This window comes from Eschrichtius robustus, chromosome 8, assembly GCF_028021215.1.
Source record: "Eschrichtius robustus isolate mEscRob2 chromosome 8, mEscRob2.pri, whole genome shotgun sequence".
Taxonomy (NCBI): domain Eukaryota; kingdom Metazoa; phylum Chordata; class Mammalia; order Artiodactyla; family Eschrichtiidae; genus Eschrichtius; species Eschrichtius robustus.
This window is the reverse complement of record NC_090831.1, coordinates 54,765,809-54,783,103: the sequence shown is the minus strand read 5'-3', so window position 1 is coordinate 54,783,103 and position 17,295 is coordinate 54,765,809. Positions and strand designations below refer to the sequence as shown.

At 36.9% G+C, this 17,295-nt stretch overlaps 1 protein-coding gene across 1 annotated transcript in view; it reads right to left on the bottom strand.

Moving 5' to 3' along the window:
- Positions 1-17,295, bottom strand: part of RAPGEF5 (Rap guanine nucleotide exchange factor 5) — a 213,284-nt gene that overhangs the window by 125,164 nt on the left and 70,825 nt on the right. The window contains exon 7 of the mRNA XM_068549953.1: positions 8,306-8,354. Within this exon, the coding sequence (XP_068406054.1) occupies positions 8,306-8,354 (49 nt within the window). The remainder of the gene's footprint in view (positions 1-8,305; positions 8,355-17,295) is intronic.

Sequence of the window (17,295 nt, the reverse complement as noted above, 5' to 3'; positions counted from 1 at the left end):
ACCAGAAAGAGGTTCTCTCTGCTGAGACTGATTAACTCCACAGATCCCCTGAGCCAGTAAATTCCCTTGGTGGTTTTCAGCTTGTTTATCTCTCACTTGTACCTAAAAGAGTCCTGAATAAAATATTCCCAAGGTTGTGACTCCATTAAGGATAATGAAGGAAATTAATGAAAATACTCATTGTTATAATTAAACACTGGAGCTGGAAGGAAACTCTAAGGTTCCCACATTCTACACCTACCCCCTCACCATACAAATTGGAATCACTTTACAAAAGTCACAATGACATTTAATGGTATAAACAGAGCCTAGAACCCCTTCTTTCTTTCCCAAACATTACTATCCTTGCTACTTAGTTTTACAACACTTAACTAGATATGGGCTAGGCAGAGAGAGTGAAATATAAAAACTGCCAAGAGGGTTTACCAATATGAGATTTCTGGCTTTCCAGAAATAGAAGCCCACCATGGCACAAATTTCATATGATCTAAAGATAATGAGAGCTAAACGTGCTTTGGCTGTGGATTCCCTTAAAAAGGGGAAGAAACATATCTCCCGAGCCTCTAACTGGTGAACAATTAGCAGTAGAATAAGCAATTCAACAAAAAAGAAAGAAGTGTAAAGATACCTGTGCTAATTTTTTAAAATCTTGTGAAGCCTTAAAATGCTATTCACATTCACTAAGGTTAGCATTTAGAGGAGAAAACTAAAGGCACATCCTAATGGCCTCTCAGAAAATAACAACAAAATGGATTTTTTACTAAGCTAGAGCCTTGAATCATTTATATAATCTATTGATTGACAGTTACTTTTATTTCTGTTTGTATGGTGAGCTGAAACCAAAAACTTTTTCTTTATACTAATTCTTGTTTTAATAACCCTTCACAGTGAGACATAAATCTGGCATGACCACCTGAGCCCTAATTAACAGTTTTACTGCAAGACAGATATTAGGGTAATCAATTCCTTCTGTCAAGCCCCAGATGTGCCAACTATCATTTTAATACTTTTTTTATTAGAAGTATACCAGCTTCTTTTTCTTCTTCCTTAAAAAAAAAAAAAAAAACTCAAAATAGTTTTAAAAAACAGCAAAGAGCATACATAGGAAGTACCATTCTACAGCTAAAATTCTGTTTCATTAAGGCTGTGCTTAATAGTTCTTCACTTTATCACCTCCTAACTACTCAGTAATCCATGTTCCTTTTTCAGACAGCTATTGACTTAATGTTTTTTATTTATGAAACATACAGTGTGGTTTAAAAATAGCAAGAGCCATATTTGTCCTTGCTCACCACTGTACCCTCATGCCTTACAGTGTACCTGGCTCAGTTAGAACTTGATAAAGGAATGAAGGCAATAACCTATGACTTAGGCTCTCATACTTTGCCACTTATTTTTCATCCACTCTCAATGCCAACTCAAACAGTGAGAACGTAGGGCGAATCAGGTAGATTATCTCCTTATTTCCATATTTGAATTCTCTGAATATTGTAATATCACCTTGTTGGTTATTTTTGCCCCTAGATTGTTTCCCAAACTTGTTGTGGTTTGGGGAATGTATGACAGAAGAGTCTGTTTTTCTCTAAAACTATCTTCTTTGCTTATACTACTTTTCTAATCAGAAAACATATTCAGTTTTGTCAGGGATAAAATAAGAATGCCAACTATCTTTTTATTATTCAACTTACATCATAGGACCCTAGCTCATGAAATACTATGAGGGAAAAAAAGGAGTTATATGGATTGGTAAGATAGAGGTAAAATAGTCATAATTGACAGATGCTGTATTTGCCCATACAGAAAACCCAAGATAATTTTAAAACAAGCTATTGGAATTCATTTGAGTTCAACACTTTTGCTAGCCACAAAAGCATGAGCTCTCATACAGCAAAAGTAACCAATTAGAAAAGATAATAGATGTGGATCAACAAACTGATTCAAAACTATATATGGAGAGGGAAAAGACCCAGAATAGCCAACACAATGTTGAAGGAGAAAAAGTTGGAGGACTGACATTACCCAACATCAACACTTACTATAAAGTTACAGTAATATAGACAGCGTGGTACTGATGAAAGAATAGACAAATAGGTCAACGGAACAGAATACAGAGCCCAGAAATAAACCCATACAAATATAGTCAAGTGATCTTTAAAAAACAAGCAAAGGCAACTAAATGGAACAAGGATAGTCTTTTCAACAAATGGTGCTGAACAACTGGACATCCACACACACAATAAAAAGAACCTAGACACAGACCTTACACTTTTCACAAAAATTAACTCAAAATGGATCACAGACTTAATGCAATGCAAAACTATACAACTTCTACAATGTAATAGAAGAAAACCTAGATGACCTTAGGTATGGTATGAATTTTTAGCTATAACATCAAAGGCAGGAGGATCAAAGAAAGAAAGAAGAAAGGTAAGCTTGACTTCATTAAAATAAAAAACTCTGCTCTTTCAAAGGCAATGTGAAGAGAATGAGAATACAAGCCACAGACTGGGAGAAAACATTTGCAAAATACATCTGAAAAAAGGACTGTTATCTAAAATATACAATGAATTCTTAAAACTCAACAGCAGTAAGAAAACAAGCAACCTGACTAAAAAATAGGTCAAAGACCTTAATAGACACCTCACCAAAGAAGATATAAAGATAATAAATAAGCACATGAAAAGATGTTCCATAGCATATGTCATCAAGAAAATGCAAAGTAAAACAACAAAATGTGCAACACTGACAACAACAAACACTGGTGAAGATATGGAGCGACAGGAACGCTCATTCTCTGCTGGTGGGAATGCAGAATAGTAGAGCCACTTTAAGATAGTTTGGCAACTTCTTACAAAACTCAACATACTCTTACCATACGATCCAGAAATCACACTCCTTGCTATTTACCCAAAGTAGTTGAAAACTATGTGTTCGTGGGTGTGTAGTTGAAACCTGCACACAGATGTTTATAGCAGCTTTAGTCATAATTGCCAAAACTTGGAAGCAACCAAGATGTCCTCCAGGAGGTGAACAAATACATAAACCGTGGTACATCCAGACAATGAAATATTATTCAGTGCTAAAAAGAAATGATCTATCAAGCCATTAAAAGACATGGATGAACCTTAAATGCCTATTACTGGGTGAAGAAAGCCAATCTGAAAAGGCTACATACTGTATGATTCCAACTATATGACATTCTGGAAAAGGCAAAAACTATGGAGACAGTAACAAGATGAGTGATTGCCAGGGGATGAGAGTAGACAGGCACCAACAGGTAGAGGAGAGGGGATTTTTAGGGCAGTGAAATTATTCTGTGTGACACTATAATGATAAATACATGTCATTATACATTAGTCCAAACCCATAAAATGTACAATACCAAGAGTGAACCCTAAAGTAAACTATGGACTGTGGGTGATACTGATGTGTCAATGTAGGTTGATGATTCTAACAAATGTACCCCTCTGAGATGATGGCAGTAAGCGGGCTGTGCATGTTGGGGCAGGAGGGATATGGGAACTCTGTGTACTTTCTGCTCAATTTTTCTGTGACCTTTCAACTGCTCTAAAACGTAAAGTTTATTTTTTATATAGTGTCATGAAAGACAAAGAATGAGAAACCTTCACAAAATAAGACGAGTATAACTTTTAAAAAAAAAGTTAATTCATAATAGTAACCAAAACTACAAGATACCAAAATATACATCAAGCAAAAAAATGTACAAAGCTTTAAGGAGAAATTTTTAAGACAGTACTGAAGATCTGAAAACAATGGAACGATACCCTAGGTTCATGAATGCAAATACTTATCTCCAAAGTGTCAAACTTATCTGATGACCTATAAATTCAATACGCTTCAAGAAATCCCTATAGGGGTTTTCATGGAACTTGACAAAATAAAACTATGAAGAAAACAGAAAAATAAGAACAAACTTGCTTTACCCCTTAATCCCCCAAAAGTCTTCTTATAAAGTGTTGGTAACTGAAACAGGAAAGTGTAGTCAAAGGAATAAATAGATCAAAGGAATACAGAGACCAGAAATAAATTCAAGCATATATATATAAACTTTATATACGATCGAGTCAGCATCATATCCAATGAACGCTACTGAGGTAACTGGCTTAGCATAAGGAAAACATAAACCTGGATTTCTACCTGACACCATATACGAAAATAAATTCCAGATGACTTAAAGTCTTAGACATGAAAAACAAAACTTTATCACTGTCCACACCAAGCTACTGACCTAGCAATCCATTTTTAGTAACTTATTATGAGAAATTAATTGGTAAAGGGCAAAAAGATATATACAAGAATATATCTTCGAGCCCTTCTATTATCATTTATAATAGGAAAACTATTAAAAACTTAAACATACAACAAAGAATTAGTTAATAAGTTGTATGGTATCAATATAAACATACAACAGCTAACAAAAATGATACAGAGCTGTATTAGTGCATGAAAATGAATCCTATAACAAGTGGATTTACAGATAAAAGTAATCAAAGCTTGTATTGATGGATACCAATGGAGTCTATTCAGTGGAACAGAACAGAGAATCCAGAAATACACCCACACAAATATGCCCAACATATTTTTGACAAAGGTGCAAAAGCAATTCAATGGAAGAAAAGATGGTCTTTTCAATAAATGGTGCTAGAAAAATTAGACATTCATAAGCCAAAACAAACACAGTAGAATCTTGACATAAGTCTCACAGCTTATATAAAGACTAACTCAAAATGGATCATGAACTCAAACGTAAAACATAAAACTATAAAAACTTTTAAGGAAAAAAAAGACCCAGGAGAAAATCTTTGGCATCTGGGACTAGACAAAGACTTAACCCAAAGACATGATCCATTAAAAAATATTAATAAATCGGACTTCACCAAAATTAGAAACTTTTGCTCTGTGAAAGACTTTGATAAGAAAATGAAAAGACAGGCTATAGACTGGGAGAAAATATTTGCCTAAGGATTGCTATCTAGAATAAAGAAATCTCAAAACTCAACAGTAAAAAAAAAACCCTCAAACAATCCGATTCGAAAATGGGCAAAAGACATGAACAGACATTTCACAAAGAAGACATTCAGATGGCAAATAAACACATGAAAAGATGTTCAATATTACTAGCCATTAGGGCAATGCATACTAAAACTACAGTGAGATGTCACTACACACCTATTAGAATGGTTAAAATTTTTTAAAATAGTGACAACATCAAATGCTGGCAAGGATGCAAGAACCTACATCACATATACATTGCTAGTGAGAATGTAAAATGGTACAGCCACTCTGGAAAACAATTTGGCAGTTTCTTAAAAAACAAAACATGCAATTACCAAACAATCCAGCAACTGTACTCCTGGGCATTTAGTCCAGAGAAACAAAGACTTACATTCACACAAAAACTTACACATGTAGCTTTATTCATGGTGACCCAAACTGGAAACAACCCCAATGCCCTTCATGGGTGAATGGTTACATATAGTGTAGCACATTCATATGATGGAATACTATTCAGTTATAAAAAGGAATAACCATTGATATACACAACAACCTGAATAAATCTCCAGAGAACTATGGCAAGTGAAAAGAACCACTCCTACAGGGTTACATACTGTATGATTCCATTTATCTAATATTTTTGAAATGACAAAATTATAGAAATAGAGAACAGATTGGTAATTGCAGAGGTTAAAGAGGAAACAGGTAGGAGGAAAGTTAGTGTACCTATAAAAGACAAACATGGAAGATCCTTACGGTGATGTAAATGTTTTGTATCAATGTCAATATCCTGATTGTGACACTGTACTTGAGTTTCACAGGATATTACCACTGGGGGGAGCTGGGTAAAGGGAACGTGTGATCCCTTATTATTTATTACAACTGCACATGGATATACAATTATCACAAAATAAAAGAGCACATGTAAAGAATTGTCACTTTTATAAAACTGCATGTATTATATATATAATATCTACATATTAATAGAGAAATATCTGTAAATACATACAGAAAAGAGTATTATTGGTTATCTCTGTTGGTGAGATGATGGGTGATTTTTCAGTTTCTTCTTCATACATTCATGTATTACCAAAGTTTTTCAATGACTATGCTATACTAATAAGAAAAAAATGAAGATTTTCATTATGAAAAAGACAAGTAATACAGGCTCATTGCACACACTTTTTTTCCACTGAACATTTTACTGTATTAATTCTTTGAAATATCATTTAAAAAACTATTTAACATTCCATTACATTGATCTATCAATTTTACCATTTCTCTATTATGGGAACTTAAGGGTTGTTTCTAATTTCTTACTGTTAAAAAAAGCAATGAAATAGATTTCTTCTACCTGAATCTTCACACGCGTCTCTGATTACGCCCAAAGCTAGACCTCCAATCATGGAGTTACTGGCTTATAGAGTAACTATACTAGAACGCACTGAAAAGCGGCTTTTCTGAAAAACTATGAATTTATGTCCCCATCCTTGGCGCATTTATGTTTCACTCTGTCCTTGAGAGGTTGTCAGTGTTGTATTCACATTCCAAGCTCCACAGATGAAATGAGTAAGGAAAACAGACATGTTAACGTCATGGCGTAATAAAGTCAACTTCATACCAGTCTTTTACTTTGCACAAGCTACTGTGTGCAGGTCTTGCTTACTCCTCTTCATTTCTCTTCACCTCCAGAAAGTTCAAACTTCTTAGCCTGACATCCGAAACCTGCCTCTTTCTGCCTCATTCATTTGGCTCCAGCCACTCTCACATCCTTGCTGCTCCTCAAACTCATTTCACACACCTCTGCCCAGTGCTCTTGTCTGGACGTCCACAAGGCTCACCCCTCAGTGACTTCACGTCTTTGCTCAAATGTGTCCTACTGGGGGCCTTCCCATTCCACGCTGTGTAAATTAGCAACCCCCTTCTCCAGCCCCATCTGTATTTACTTGCTCTGTTTTTCTCCAGCAATGACAGAGTATATGTTTTTGATTATTTCCCCAACTTTTTCCGAAACTTAAAAAAAACTTTTTTAAACCCCTATCCTCCAAGGCACTGTCATCCCAACTCATACAGACTGTAAGTTTTGTCTCCTTATGTTTACAGGAACCACCATCAGCTCTAGCACAAGTTATTTTTAGGACTTCCCTCCTACAACCTTTATACTGGTGTCCTTTCTCCATCTTGGCCTCCACCTATGCAAATACCCATGATCTAATCCTGTTCTTGGAGGAGCCCTTTTCACACTGCCCGAGCTCTGTGGGTCCAGATTACTGTTCCTTGCGTCTCTTCTCCACCACCCTTACAGCATCCAGTCTCTGCATCCTCTACATCAGCCAAATCAACAAAGATATAGTATAAACACAATAAGCTACTTCATACTAAGGTGTGTTTGATTCCAAAGGTCACTGAGAGAAAGGCAAATTTTTACAGTTTCTAGCTAGAAAAAGGAAGATGTAAAATGTATGATTTCTGTTCTGAAGACATTTCTGTTCCACTTATTTCTTCAAACTTTGGCAACTCTTTGATTTTGTCATAGTGTCTTCACCTGAATAGTCTTATTCTAGTTGAACATTATCTAAGAAGCACCTCCCTTCTATCTGTCACTCCATTTAGCAGCGACCTCCTGCCTCTGAACAGCAAAGGATGCCTCCTCCTGATACTACTCCTTTCAAAGCAAGTTTTTTCTACCTCATTGAGTCTCTATTTCATATCGAATTTCAGCAGAGCCTGGCTTTCTCTCCTCAAGATGTATCTGAAAGCTCCCTTTTCCTTTCCACTTATTACGTCCACAGATTGTTTCCTAAGGTATTAGGAATCAGATCCATACAATCAGTCCCTATGAAAAACGCTGGCTCTTAAATATTAGACAATTCAATTATTTTTATAAGAAGCTACTTTGAGATGAAAAATATAAAAAAGAGACCACCATTATGTTATTTAGTTTCCTCTGTCATTATGATAGGTAATGCAATGTGGTTTGCTTTCTTTGCTGGGTACCTAGACTTTTTCCATGCTTGCAGTGGACTACAAACATATTTTTAATTTTTAATTTCACTTTTCCTTGAAGTATGAAATAAAGCAAGGCAGTGTATATCTAGTTTTAAAGAACTAGATATACACCTGTGCTATTTTGATGGTAGAATAAATAATTTTTAAAACAAATGGAGATACTTTTCTGTATTCTATACCAAAGCTTCCTGAGATACATTCAACTGCTCACAACCACAGGACATGTGAAGTATCCCCAAAGTATCAGAACCTTCCTCCAGCCCCATGAAAGACTACTCACCAGACTTCCTTGCTTTCAAAGCAATAACAGCTGCTAGCTCTCTCTGCACCTAATAAAATATTAGGGGGAAAAACCAAATTAGAATAAGAAAAATGTAGCTTTGTTTTTAGATATGCAACCAAAGTTAAGAGCTGTTGCATTAAGTTTGCTGCCATGTTTTTGTTTATTTGTTTTTAATAATATGGAAAAACCTCTGCATAGGAATTTTAGGCCAATCCTCAAAGAATCTGATGGACTTACTTTACAAAGAAATTAAACAGTTGCCAGAATGTACACATTGGAAAACATTGGTACTTGTGCCATGATGATGAGAAGTACCTCAAAAACATAACTGTGTAACATTCAGAAATAATGCAAATAAATTATTAAAACAGGCAAAATACTGTGGCAAAGATATTAAATATTCTTTATCTCTCAAAGATTCTAGTTTATACAGAAATTCTAGAAAAATTGAGGTAGGTGATCCTAGTTTAATTTGACCTCTGTTTGAATACAATGAAGGATCACTTGAGGCCTGACAGGTGTATAGCAACCATTTCAGATATTATGCTGCATAAAAGCAAGTGCTATCAACACACAGGGCAGGTGAAATGGGAATAGGCAAGATGACCTTTAATACCCTAAGTGCCTTAAACCTCACTTATTTGTCCAGATTTTTGCTTGCTCACTCTCTCTCTCTCTCCCTCCCCCCAACACATATGCTTAAATCCTTTCTCAAAAACATTCTCAAAGAGGAACATAAAACAGAGACCAAAAAAGATAACCACAGTCACGTTCAAAGATAACATGGAAAAAAAAAGATAACACGGGGATAATCTTTGGGAAATCTATGTTTGATAGCAAATCTATGTTTGATAGCAATAAATTTCCATAATAAGCAAGCTCATTCCTCTTCAGGACACAATCTTTTAAGCTTAGAAGAGAGAGAGGGAGAGGGAGAGGGAGAGGGAGAGAGAGAGAGAGAGAGAGAGAGAGAGAGGAGAGAGGAGAGGGAGAGAGAGAGAGAGAGAGAGAGAGAGAGGAGAGAGGAGAGAGGAGAGAGGAGAGGAGAGAGAGAGAGAGAGAGAGAGAGAGAGAGAGAGAGAGAGAGAGAGAGAGAGAGAGTGTGTGTGTGTGTGTGTGTGTGTGTGTGTGTGTGTGTGTGTGTGTGTGTGTGTGTTTGCAGGGGTGGTGATACTGAGTTTGGAAGGGTCCTGAAGCTTAATATATTATACTAATGACATTTTTAAAGGCAGAGCATGAAAGCTCAAGGTTAAAGAAGATTTGCTGTTGAAATCAATCTAATTTACATTGATGTACGTGAAGGCAAAAGTAGCCCAGTGAGTCACTGGGACTCTGTTTAGGACCAATTTCACAATGGCCAGGGTATCATCATCCCTGAAGAAGGCAGCTTTCCCCCCATACTGCTTTACTGCCGTGCTCTCCCTGGCTGGCTAGTATGAATGCCATTCAAAAGGGTATATATGCTCCTGATTTAACTGATTCGTCGATTCCTTAAGACTTTCTCAGGAAAATTATATTGTAATCAGAAGATAATCCGTCCCTCTCTAACCGTGGGAGTCTGAGATCCAAAAATGCTCATGGGTAGAAGAATTTACAGTTGAAGAACTTATGGGGGAAAAGAGAGCTGGGGGAGATTGGAGTGATGATTAATCAGAGGAAAGCCTTTATAAATACTTGTACGTGTAGTAATAAAACAGCAACTAAATAAAATATAAATTAGTGCCTATCTTATATATTTGAAATTACGTGTAAGGTTTATCGTAGTAACAGCATCTCTCTTCAGAATTTCCCTCTGTTACAGTGTCACAAATGTTTGGGGGTAGACAAAGATGCAGACTAGAAACACTCACTGGGACCTTGTGGATGGCTTCCTGATTTTATGAGCTTCTAGGGAAGACTCCACTGTGGCTCAGAGACAGGAAAAAAGCACAGATGGAAAAGGATGCAGAACGTGGATCACTTAATTTGCACACAGAGGATCAAAGACTGTCTTCTCCACCCTCCATCAGTTTTCCATACTTAATATTCTTGTCATGAGAGCTTCAGTTTTTCTTTCTCAAATTAGAAATAAGGCTCAAAATAGAAACAGCTCAGAAAAGGAAACTGCTATATTCCCAAAACTGTATAAAACTACATCTTTTCAAAGATTTGGTACAGAAAGAAAGGGAGAAAGGGGATGAGAAAGAAACCAACATAGCACTTTTGGGGGAACCAAGAAGATGAGAGATGAGCAGCGAGAAAGACAAGAACTTCACAGTTAAATTTACAAGGAACCTAAGCTTTTTCTTTTATTATATTTTTCCACATAAAGTAAATGAGATTACTCTACTGGAGTACACTACATCCCCTGAACATTTGCAGTCAGGGAAGACATAAAAGTATTATGTTTCTGCCCCCGAGGGAAACTGTTCCTGACCAAAACCCCAAGGGTAGGTTTATTCTTCCTCCAAAACACAACGGGGGAAGAACAGACCAAGCAAAACACAAACTGGGTAAGATCCCATTAGAGGCTCCTATAGCATCTTCCCGGCACTTCTTTTTTTTTTAAACACACTAGCAATGATGTAATTCATCATTTTCAATTGTGACTAATGCCTGTCTTCTGGGCAGAAGCTCCTCCAAGGCTTTTCATCACACTATCCAGGGCCATCAACACCCATTCACTGACGCACAGGAGGCGGATGCAGAGGTAACCTTAAGAGAACAGAGACAGAACCTAGGGGAGAGAAAAAGCTGCCTGAGGAAGGACAAGGAAAATCCAAAGGGAAGGCACTCCCCAGTAAGAAGGGACTCGCAGCAGAAATCTTCAGAACATATTAGAAGGACTCAAAGCCTCCTTTAGCAAATAATTGTTAGGTTTATACTGAAAACTAAAACTTTGAACAACTGCAGAAACAGGAACTAGAATTTTCTTTAAGCACTAATAAGGGACCTGTTGGCACTGAAAAAGAAATATAACACTCCAACACCAGTCAAGTCTTCAGGTGTCTGAAATTCTGGCCCACATTTTGATAACAAGCCAGAGCAAAAACCATCCTGCTAAGATGCTCCTGAATTCCTAACATTCAGGAACTGGTTAAGATAATAAATATGTGTTGCTTTAAACCATTAAATTTGGCAGTAGTTTGTTACGCTGAAAAGTCTTTTAGAGATGATTATTTTTTCTACTTGATCTACTTGTGTTGTTGGTTAACGTAAGTTTCTCTCAACATGACAGAAATGGAACCCTCTTCTCAGATCAGTTTCAAAAAAAAAAAAAATGTATACATATAGAGCCAAGAGCCATGTTCTGACATTCGCCATTGTTTTTATTTAATGCGGGTGCTAAACCACTGCCTAGGAAATTAGAAGAAACGCATTCTTCTTAATCTGACAGGAAGTTCATTATTACACTGGTCTTCCCTATTACAAGCCTTCCCTACTATCATCTGAACCCTTGAGGCTAGATGTATTCCAGAATTCAACATTTTATATAGTTCAGAAAGGTACCCTATCTAGGGCACACCCTCAGTGAGGTCTTGGGCAGTAACTTATAATAAGAAATCAGACACATTAATATTTCTGCGGGGACACATTAAAGGCAGGAGCCCACTGTGTCCCCCTTTGCCTGGCAAAGTAATAAAGCTATCCTTTTCTATTTCACCCCCCACCAAAAAAAAATTTCTGCAATGAAATGTATGATTATTCATACCAAATGGGATAAAGACAGACTAGGAAAGGCCTCAGGATTTTCTACTAAATATATTCAGTTTAGGTTAGATTTTTGCCACCAAGTAAGTTATGAAACCCTATTCTTTTTCAGGGCTTTTATATTTCAGAGCTGTCAATAATGGATTGTAAACCTCTATTAATTTTACACTAAAAGTTTCTCTCCATCTTTTCCTCCTGTATCTTCTTGTCAAATACCTATGTAGTCTACCAAGAAATGCTTTCTTTAAATAGCTTGGATTTTCATCTATTTCAAACCTGACTGCACATGAGAATCACTTGGGGAGCTTTAAAAAAACAATTGATACCTGGGCCCCAACTAAATCAGAATCTCTGGGGAAGAGGTCCAGCCAACAGTATTTGCTGCTGCTGTTGTTTCCATGTTCCCTAAGTGATTCTATCTAGGTTGTATCCAGGGTTGAGAAGCACTGCTCTATTTAATACGATGTCTTAGTTTCCCCAAGACTCAACCTTTTAATCTTATAATCATTTCAACTGACAATCAATCTTTACTTTTTATTTTGTTCTCCTCTAATTTAATTCATTTGTAAAGGAACATGGTCTTCACTGTGTTTTAGGTATTAAATTATGATATAAGCCAATCAAATGATAAGACTCAGTTACTACATCAGCAGTTTGACAGACACGATCTACTCAAGCACAAGGAAAATTGCAAGGCAGCTTTTTAAGAAGCTTAAACTTTAAAACATAGTTGACTCAATATAAAAAGAACCATATAACTCAAAACACATCTGCAGCTTAGGGTATATTTGCTCTTGTGAATATTTAAAGAGAGGATAATTAAGGGACTGATAAAACACATCTCTAATTTTTCTCTCTCCTCTGGGTACCCACCAGCAATTTTAAAATGTTTTAAAATGCTGAAATGTCTTGGCTTTCTACTATCTTCAATAACCAGCAGGACTGTTCACAAAATAGCCCTGAAATTCAACAAGAATCAGAGCCAGTCTTAGTTCCAGTATTTTGTCTTTTTTCTCTGGCACTTTATAGTGCCTTCAGCCTCAAAATACAAATGCTCGAAAAGCTGTTTTGCATCAGTACAAGACTCAAGAGGCAACAGAAAGTGTCAAACGCAAACCCTGAGTGCCAGGGATCACGTCCATGGGAGAGGTTAACTGAGAAGACATGGCAGGCTTCCTGGAGGAACAGACCCTTGAAAACCAAGTGTGAAGCTGGATGGAAAGTCAGCAAAGGTCATTGTGGGAGGACAGATCAACAGTGGCAAAAGTCTTACCTAACCAAAGGGCCATTCTTAAAAACTAATTTTAAATAGGATCATGAATTCACAAATTCCCTAAAGGTTTTTAGTAAATCTATTAATCTTAGAAACATTTAAATGTTGATACTGTGATAGAAATGTTTTTAAAACACAGAACCCATTTTCTCAATTACCTAAATTAAACGTAAGAAGAAACATAAGCCAATACTCTTCCCTGTTTTATTCCCAAATATACTTACTTTTAGAACACTATAAAATCTTAAGATAGTATGGACTTGAAGAATTTTAGAAAAATAAACAAATATGCTTCTTAAAGTCAGCAACGTACTTTTGGATAAGACACAAACTGAGCAGTGATGGTGGCTAGACTTCTGTTCTATGAAGGAATAACCATGGGCTCAGTGACAATTTTCTTTGTTCCTTGGAGGCCTGTTTTCCTATTTCCAAGTTCATTATTTTGTTCTGAAGAGTTAATATTGCCACAAGAATGACACATGGATAATCTTGTGATTACCTGTTAATGTCAACCAATAATTAGAAAATTAAGAAAGTTATTTATTTATCTGTCTAGACAATACTGCTCTCCATCTAATAGTTTACTTAACAAATAGTTCTTTTCCTAATAATTGCTCTCGCCATATCGAAGATGTGTTTGCTAAGCATGCTGGAATGATAAAATATGCTTATGCTTATTCATCTATTTCAAGGCTATTAGGGATATTTTTTAAATTTCATATAGACATTGTTGAATACATACAGATATGCCTATTCATTTTATTATAACTTAGACAATAGCTGACCATTCAAAGACTAATACATATACAGAAGTGTCCCGAAACTAACAAAATAAAGTGGAATAAAGTCCTACACGTAGGTTTTTTAAGTCTGCTACACATACACACATCTACTATGAGACAGATTCTCACATGAAAAAGATGTGATAATTTTTAGTTGATCATAAGCATGGTATAAGTTAACAATGGAAACGTGATTATTTAGAAGTGGATAACAATGTTTTTAGGAATATTACTAAAATAACATTCAGGTCAGCAAAAAATGATGGACTCCAGAGAAATCAACATCTGGATTGTATTCGGTTTGAAGTACCATTTGTTTAGGTTTATGAGGAGTCGAGAGCATCCAAAGGAGAACAACCACAGGGTGGTCACCTCCTTGTAGACAGTGAGATGGATGTAGCAGTCTTCATCTACCTTGTCCTCTCCGCAGGGTGTGGCAGGTTACCCATCCCCCTCTTCCTGACCACTGGGATTCCATGACACCATATGCTCCAGGCTTTTCTCTTTTCTCTTGGACTGCTACTTCTCTTCTCCCAAGGCTTCCCTTTCCTCTGTCTTGGTTTTGATGATCCTCAGTGATCTACCCTTAGCCCTCTAGACCTTCTTCTCTTTCTGTTCATTCTCTCTAGGCAACCTCATTTACTCACAGGGCTTCAATTATATCTCCACCTCCAGGGCCCGAAAGTCTCATATCCATCCACCTCCAAGACCTAAATGTCCCACTAGCAGCTCAAACTCAACATTTCCAAATGTGAAGTCACTGTCTTACCACTTTCCTCCACCCCATAAATCTGCTCCATGGCCCATACCCCCAGTCAGTGAACGGTACCACCATGTACCCAGGGTCTCAAGCCAAGAAGTGAGGTATCCTTGATTTAGCTCAGCCCACCATCTTCTCCCAACTCAGACCGCTGTCTCTCATTTATCTCTCTTCATACCACATCATATATTATATAAGATATAATCTTGTATCTCTCGCTAAAAAACTCTTCAAAGACTTCCCATGACACCATGACAGAGTCCAATGTCTAATATTGCATATATAGTATTCTTTTCATCTGGTCTTCAGTATCATCCATTTCCACACCTCTTCTTAAAATCCATGTCTTTAAAAAAAAAAAAAAAATCCACGTTCCAGCCTTAGTAAAATAGAACACTTGCAATTCTGTGAACGCGCCATGGTCTTTCTTTGCTCTGAGACTTTCCGTGTGCTCTTCTGTCTGGAATGCCTCCCCGCCTCCCCACTTTGTGTGGCTGTCACTTACTTGTCCTTCAGGTCCCAACCTAGCTGTCGTCTTCTCATGAGTCCCCCACCTCCCCCAGTGGAGTGAAGTCCTCCCTGTTTATTCTCTGATAGCATTCTATATGTACCTCAGTTGTAGCACTATCACATGCTAGTGAAATCTCCTCTTTAGCTGAGGGTCTCCAACAGTAGACTGCAAGCCCACTGAAATACACTCCTTTATTCATCATTCTGACCATGACTCCCAGTACCACTCCTGACACGTATTTGTGATCAGGAATGCAAGTCAAGTGTTTGCAGTTGCTGCTGAGAACAGAAGACTTAGGGGGAGCATGATCATTAGCTTCAAATATTTGAAAGGCGGAGGCTAAAATTCAGAACAATGGAGAGAAGCTGCAGAAAGGCATGTTTTAGCCCTACGAACTTGCAAATAATCAGAGCTATCACAGTGGAAATGGTCTACTATGTGAGGTTCAACAGAAGATGCTTTATAAGGGAAGGTAGATATCAGAAGCACCCCGACCAAGGATTTGTTCTAAAGATTTGTTTTATGACTGCCTCCTATCCAAATCATCCACTATAAAAAGAGAACAAGCATGAGCCTCCTAGGAGAAGCCATATCTGTCAGCCTGCAGTTGAACAGTTGGTGATGTTATAGCAATCTAATCTACCCAACAGAGATAGAGGGAGTGCAAATCTTAACAAACAGATGAAAAGTAACTGTTGGAGTCCATTCCTTACTCTGGAAATCTCCTAAATTTCATGGCACAAAGAACAGGAGAAGCTATAGATGTACTGGCTGAATGAAATCTGAAAAGAGCAAGCAAATGACACTGACATCTTTTCAAAAGAGCAGCTATATCTGCTCCTTCAGCCTTCAAAGCTGCTCTTACAATTCTTGAGATAGCAGTTTCCCCAAAGCCCTAACTGCTGATCAACATGAATTTTTTGACAAAGAAAAATTTCATATATATGAAATGTGTTTTAAGGAAACAAGTATACATTGGACATTCTGGGTTTTGCTATAACAATGAAATAAAACATTGATTATGAGTACATCATTAAATTTTTTGTCTCAAGTTATTTTTTTCCATTTTCTGGTAAGACCAGAGTATTTTCAATCTATGTCACATTTAAATGATTCTTCAATAGATTTACATGATATAATTTATTTAACAAAGTATCTTTAAAGACAATATAATTTGCAAACTCATGTCTTAGTATGTCTTTTATTTCATATTATATGTCATTCCTTACATGTCTTTTCTCAGTCATCACGCTCTTTGGAACTAAGTTTCTCAACTGTACCAAGAGTATAAGTTCAACACTAGACATTCTAGGGATCTTCTACGGTAAGGATCTCCCATCTGTAGGGGTAGGTCCTGTAGAACCTTGCAGGGATGTTATATTAGAAACTCTTGCATTGGCATGAATCCAGATCATCTAAGACCCTTTCCAACTAGAAAGTCTATCTACAAAAACTGTTAACATAGGAGGGCTTCCTGGAAGAACAAGATTCAGAACGCAAGATCCAAAAGCCTAAAACAGGACTAGGAAATCTCCTATGCCAACCTTGAGAGAAATTCTGGGATTCTGGTTGCTGAGGCTGAATCACAGCTCTCCACCCCACAGCATAGGACTGCTGTGAACATTAAATGAGTTAATACCTATAAAACATCTGGGAATGGTGCCTGAAACAGTAAGCACTATCTGAGTGTTAGCTATCATCATCACATTACTGTAAGTAATACAGTTGAGCTTAACAATAAATTATAAGAGCAAAGTCCAATCTCTAGTTGCTTTAATATTTCCTATCTTTAAGACCCTTCTTCCCACCTAAACTGCGAACTCCCTGACAACCAGTAATGCTTCTGCGTATAATATTCCACCTACGTGGCCCCTGCATTGTAACTGGCATAAAAGGGACTGATATGTTTCACCGAAAAGTTGTGAACTGCGCCCACAGTGCTTGTACTTCTAAAAGCTTTAAAAATAAGCT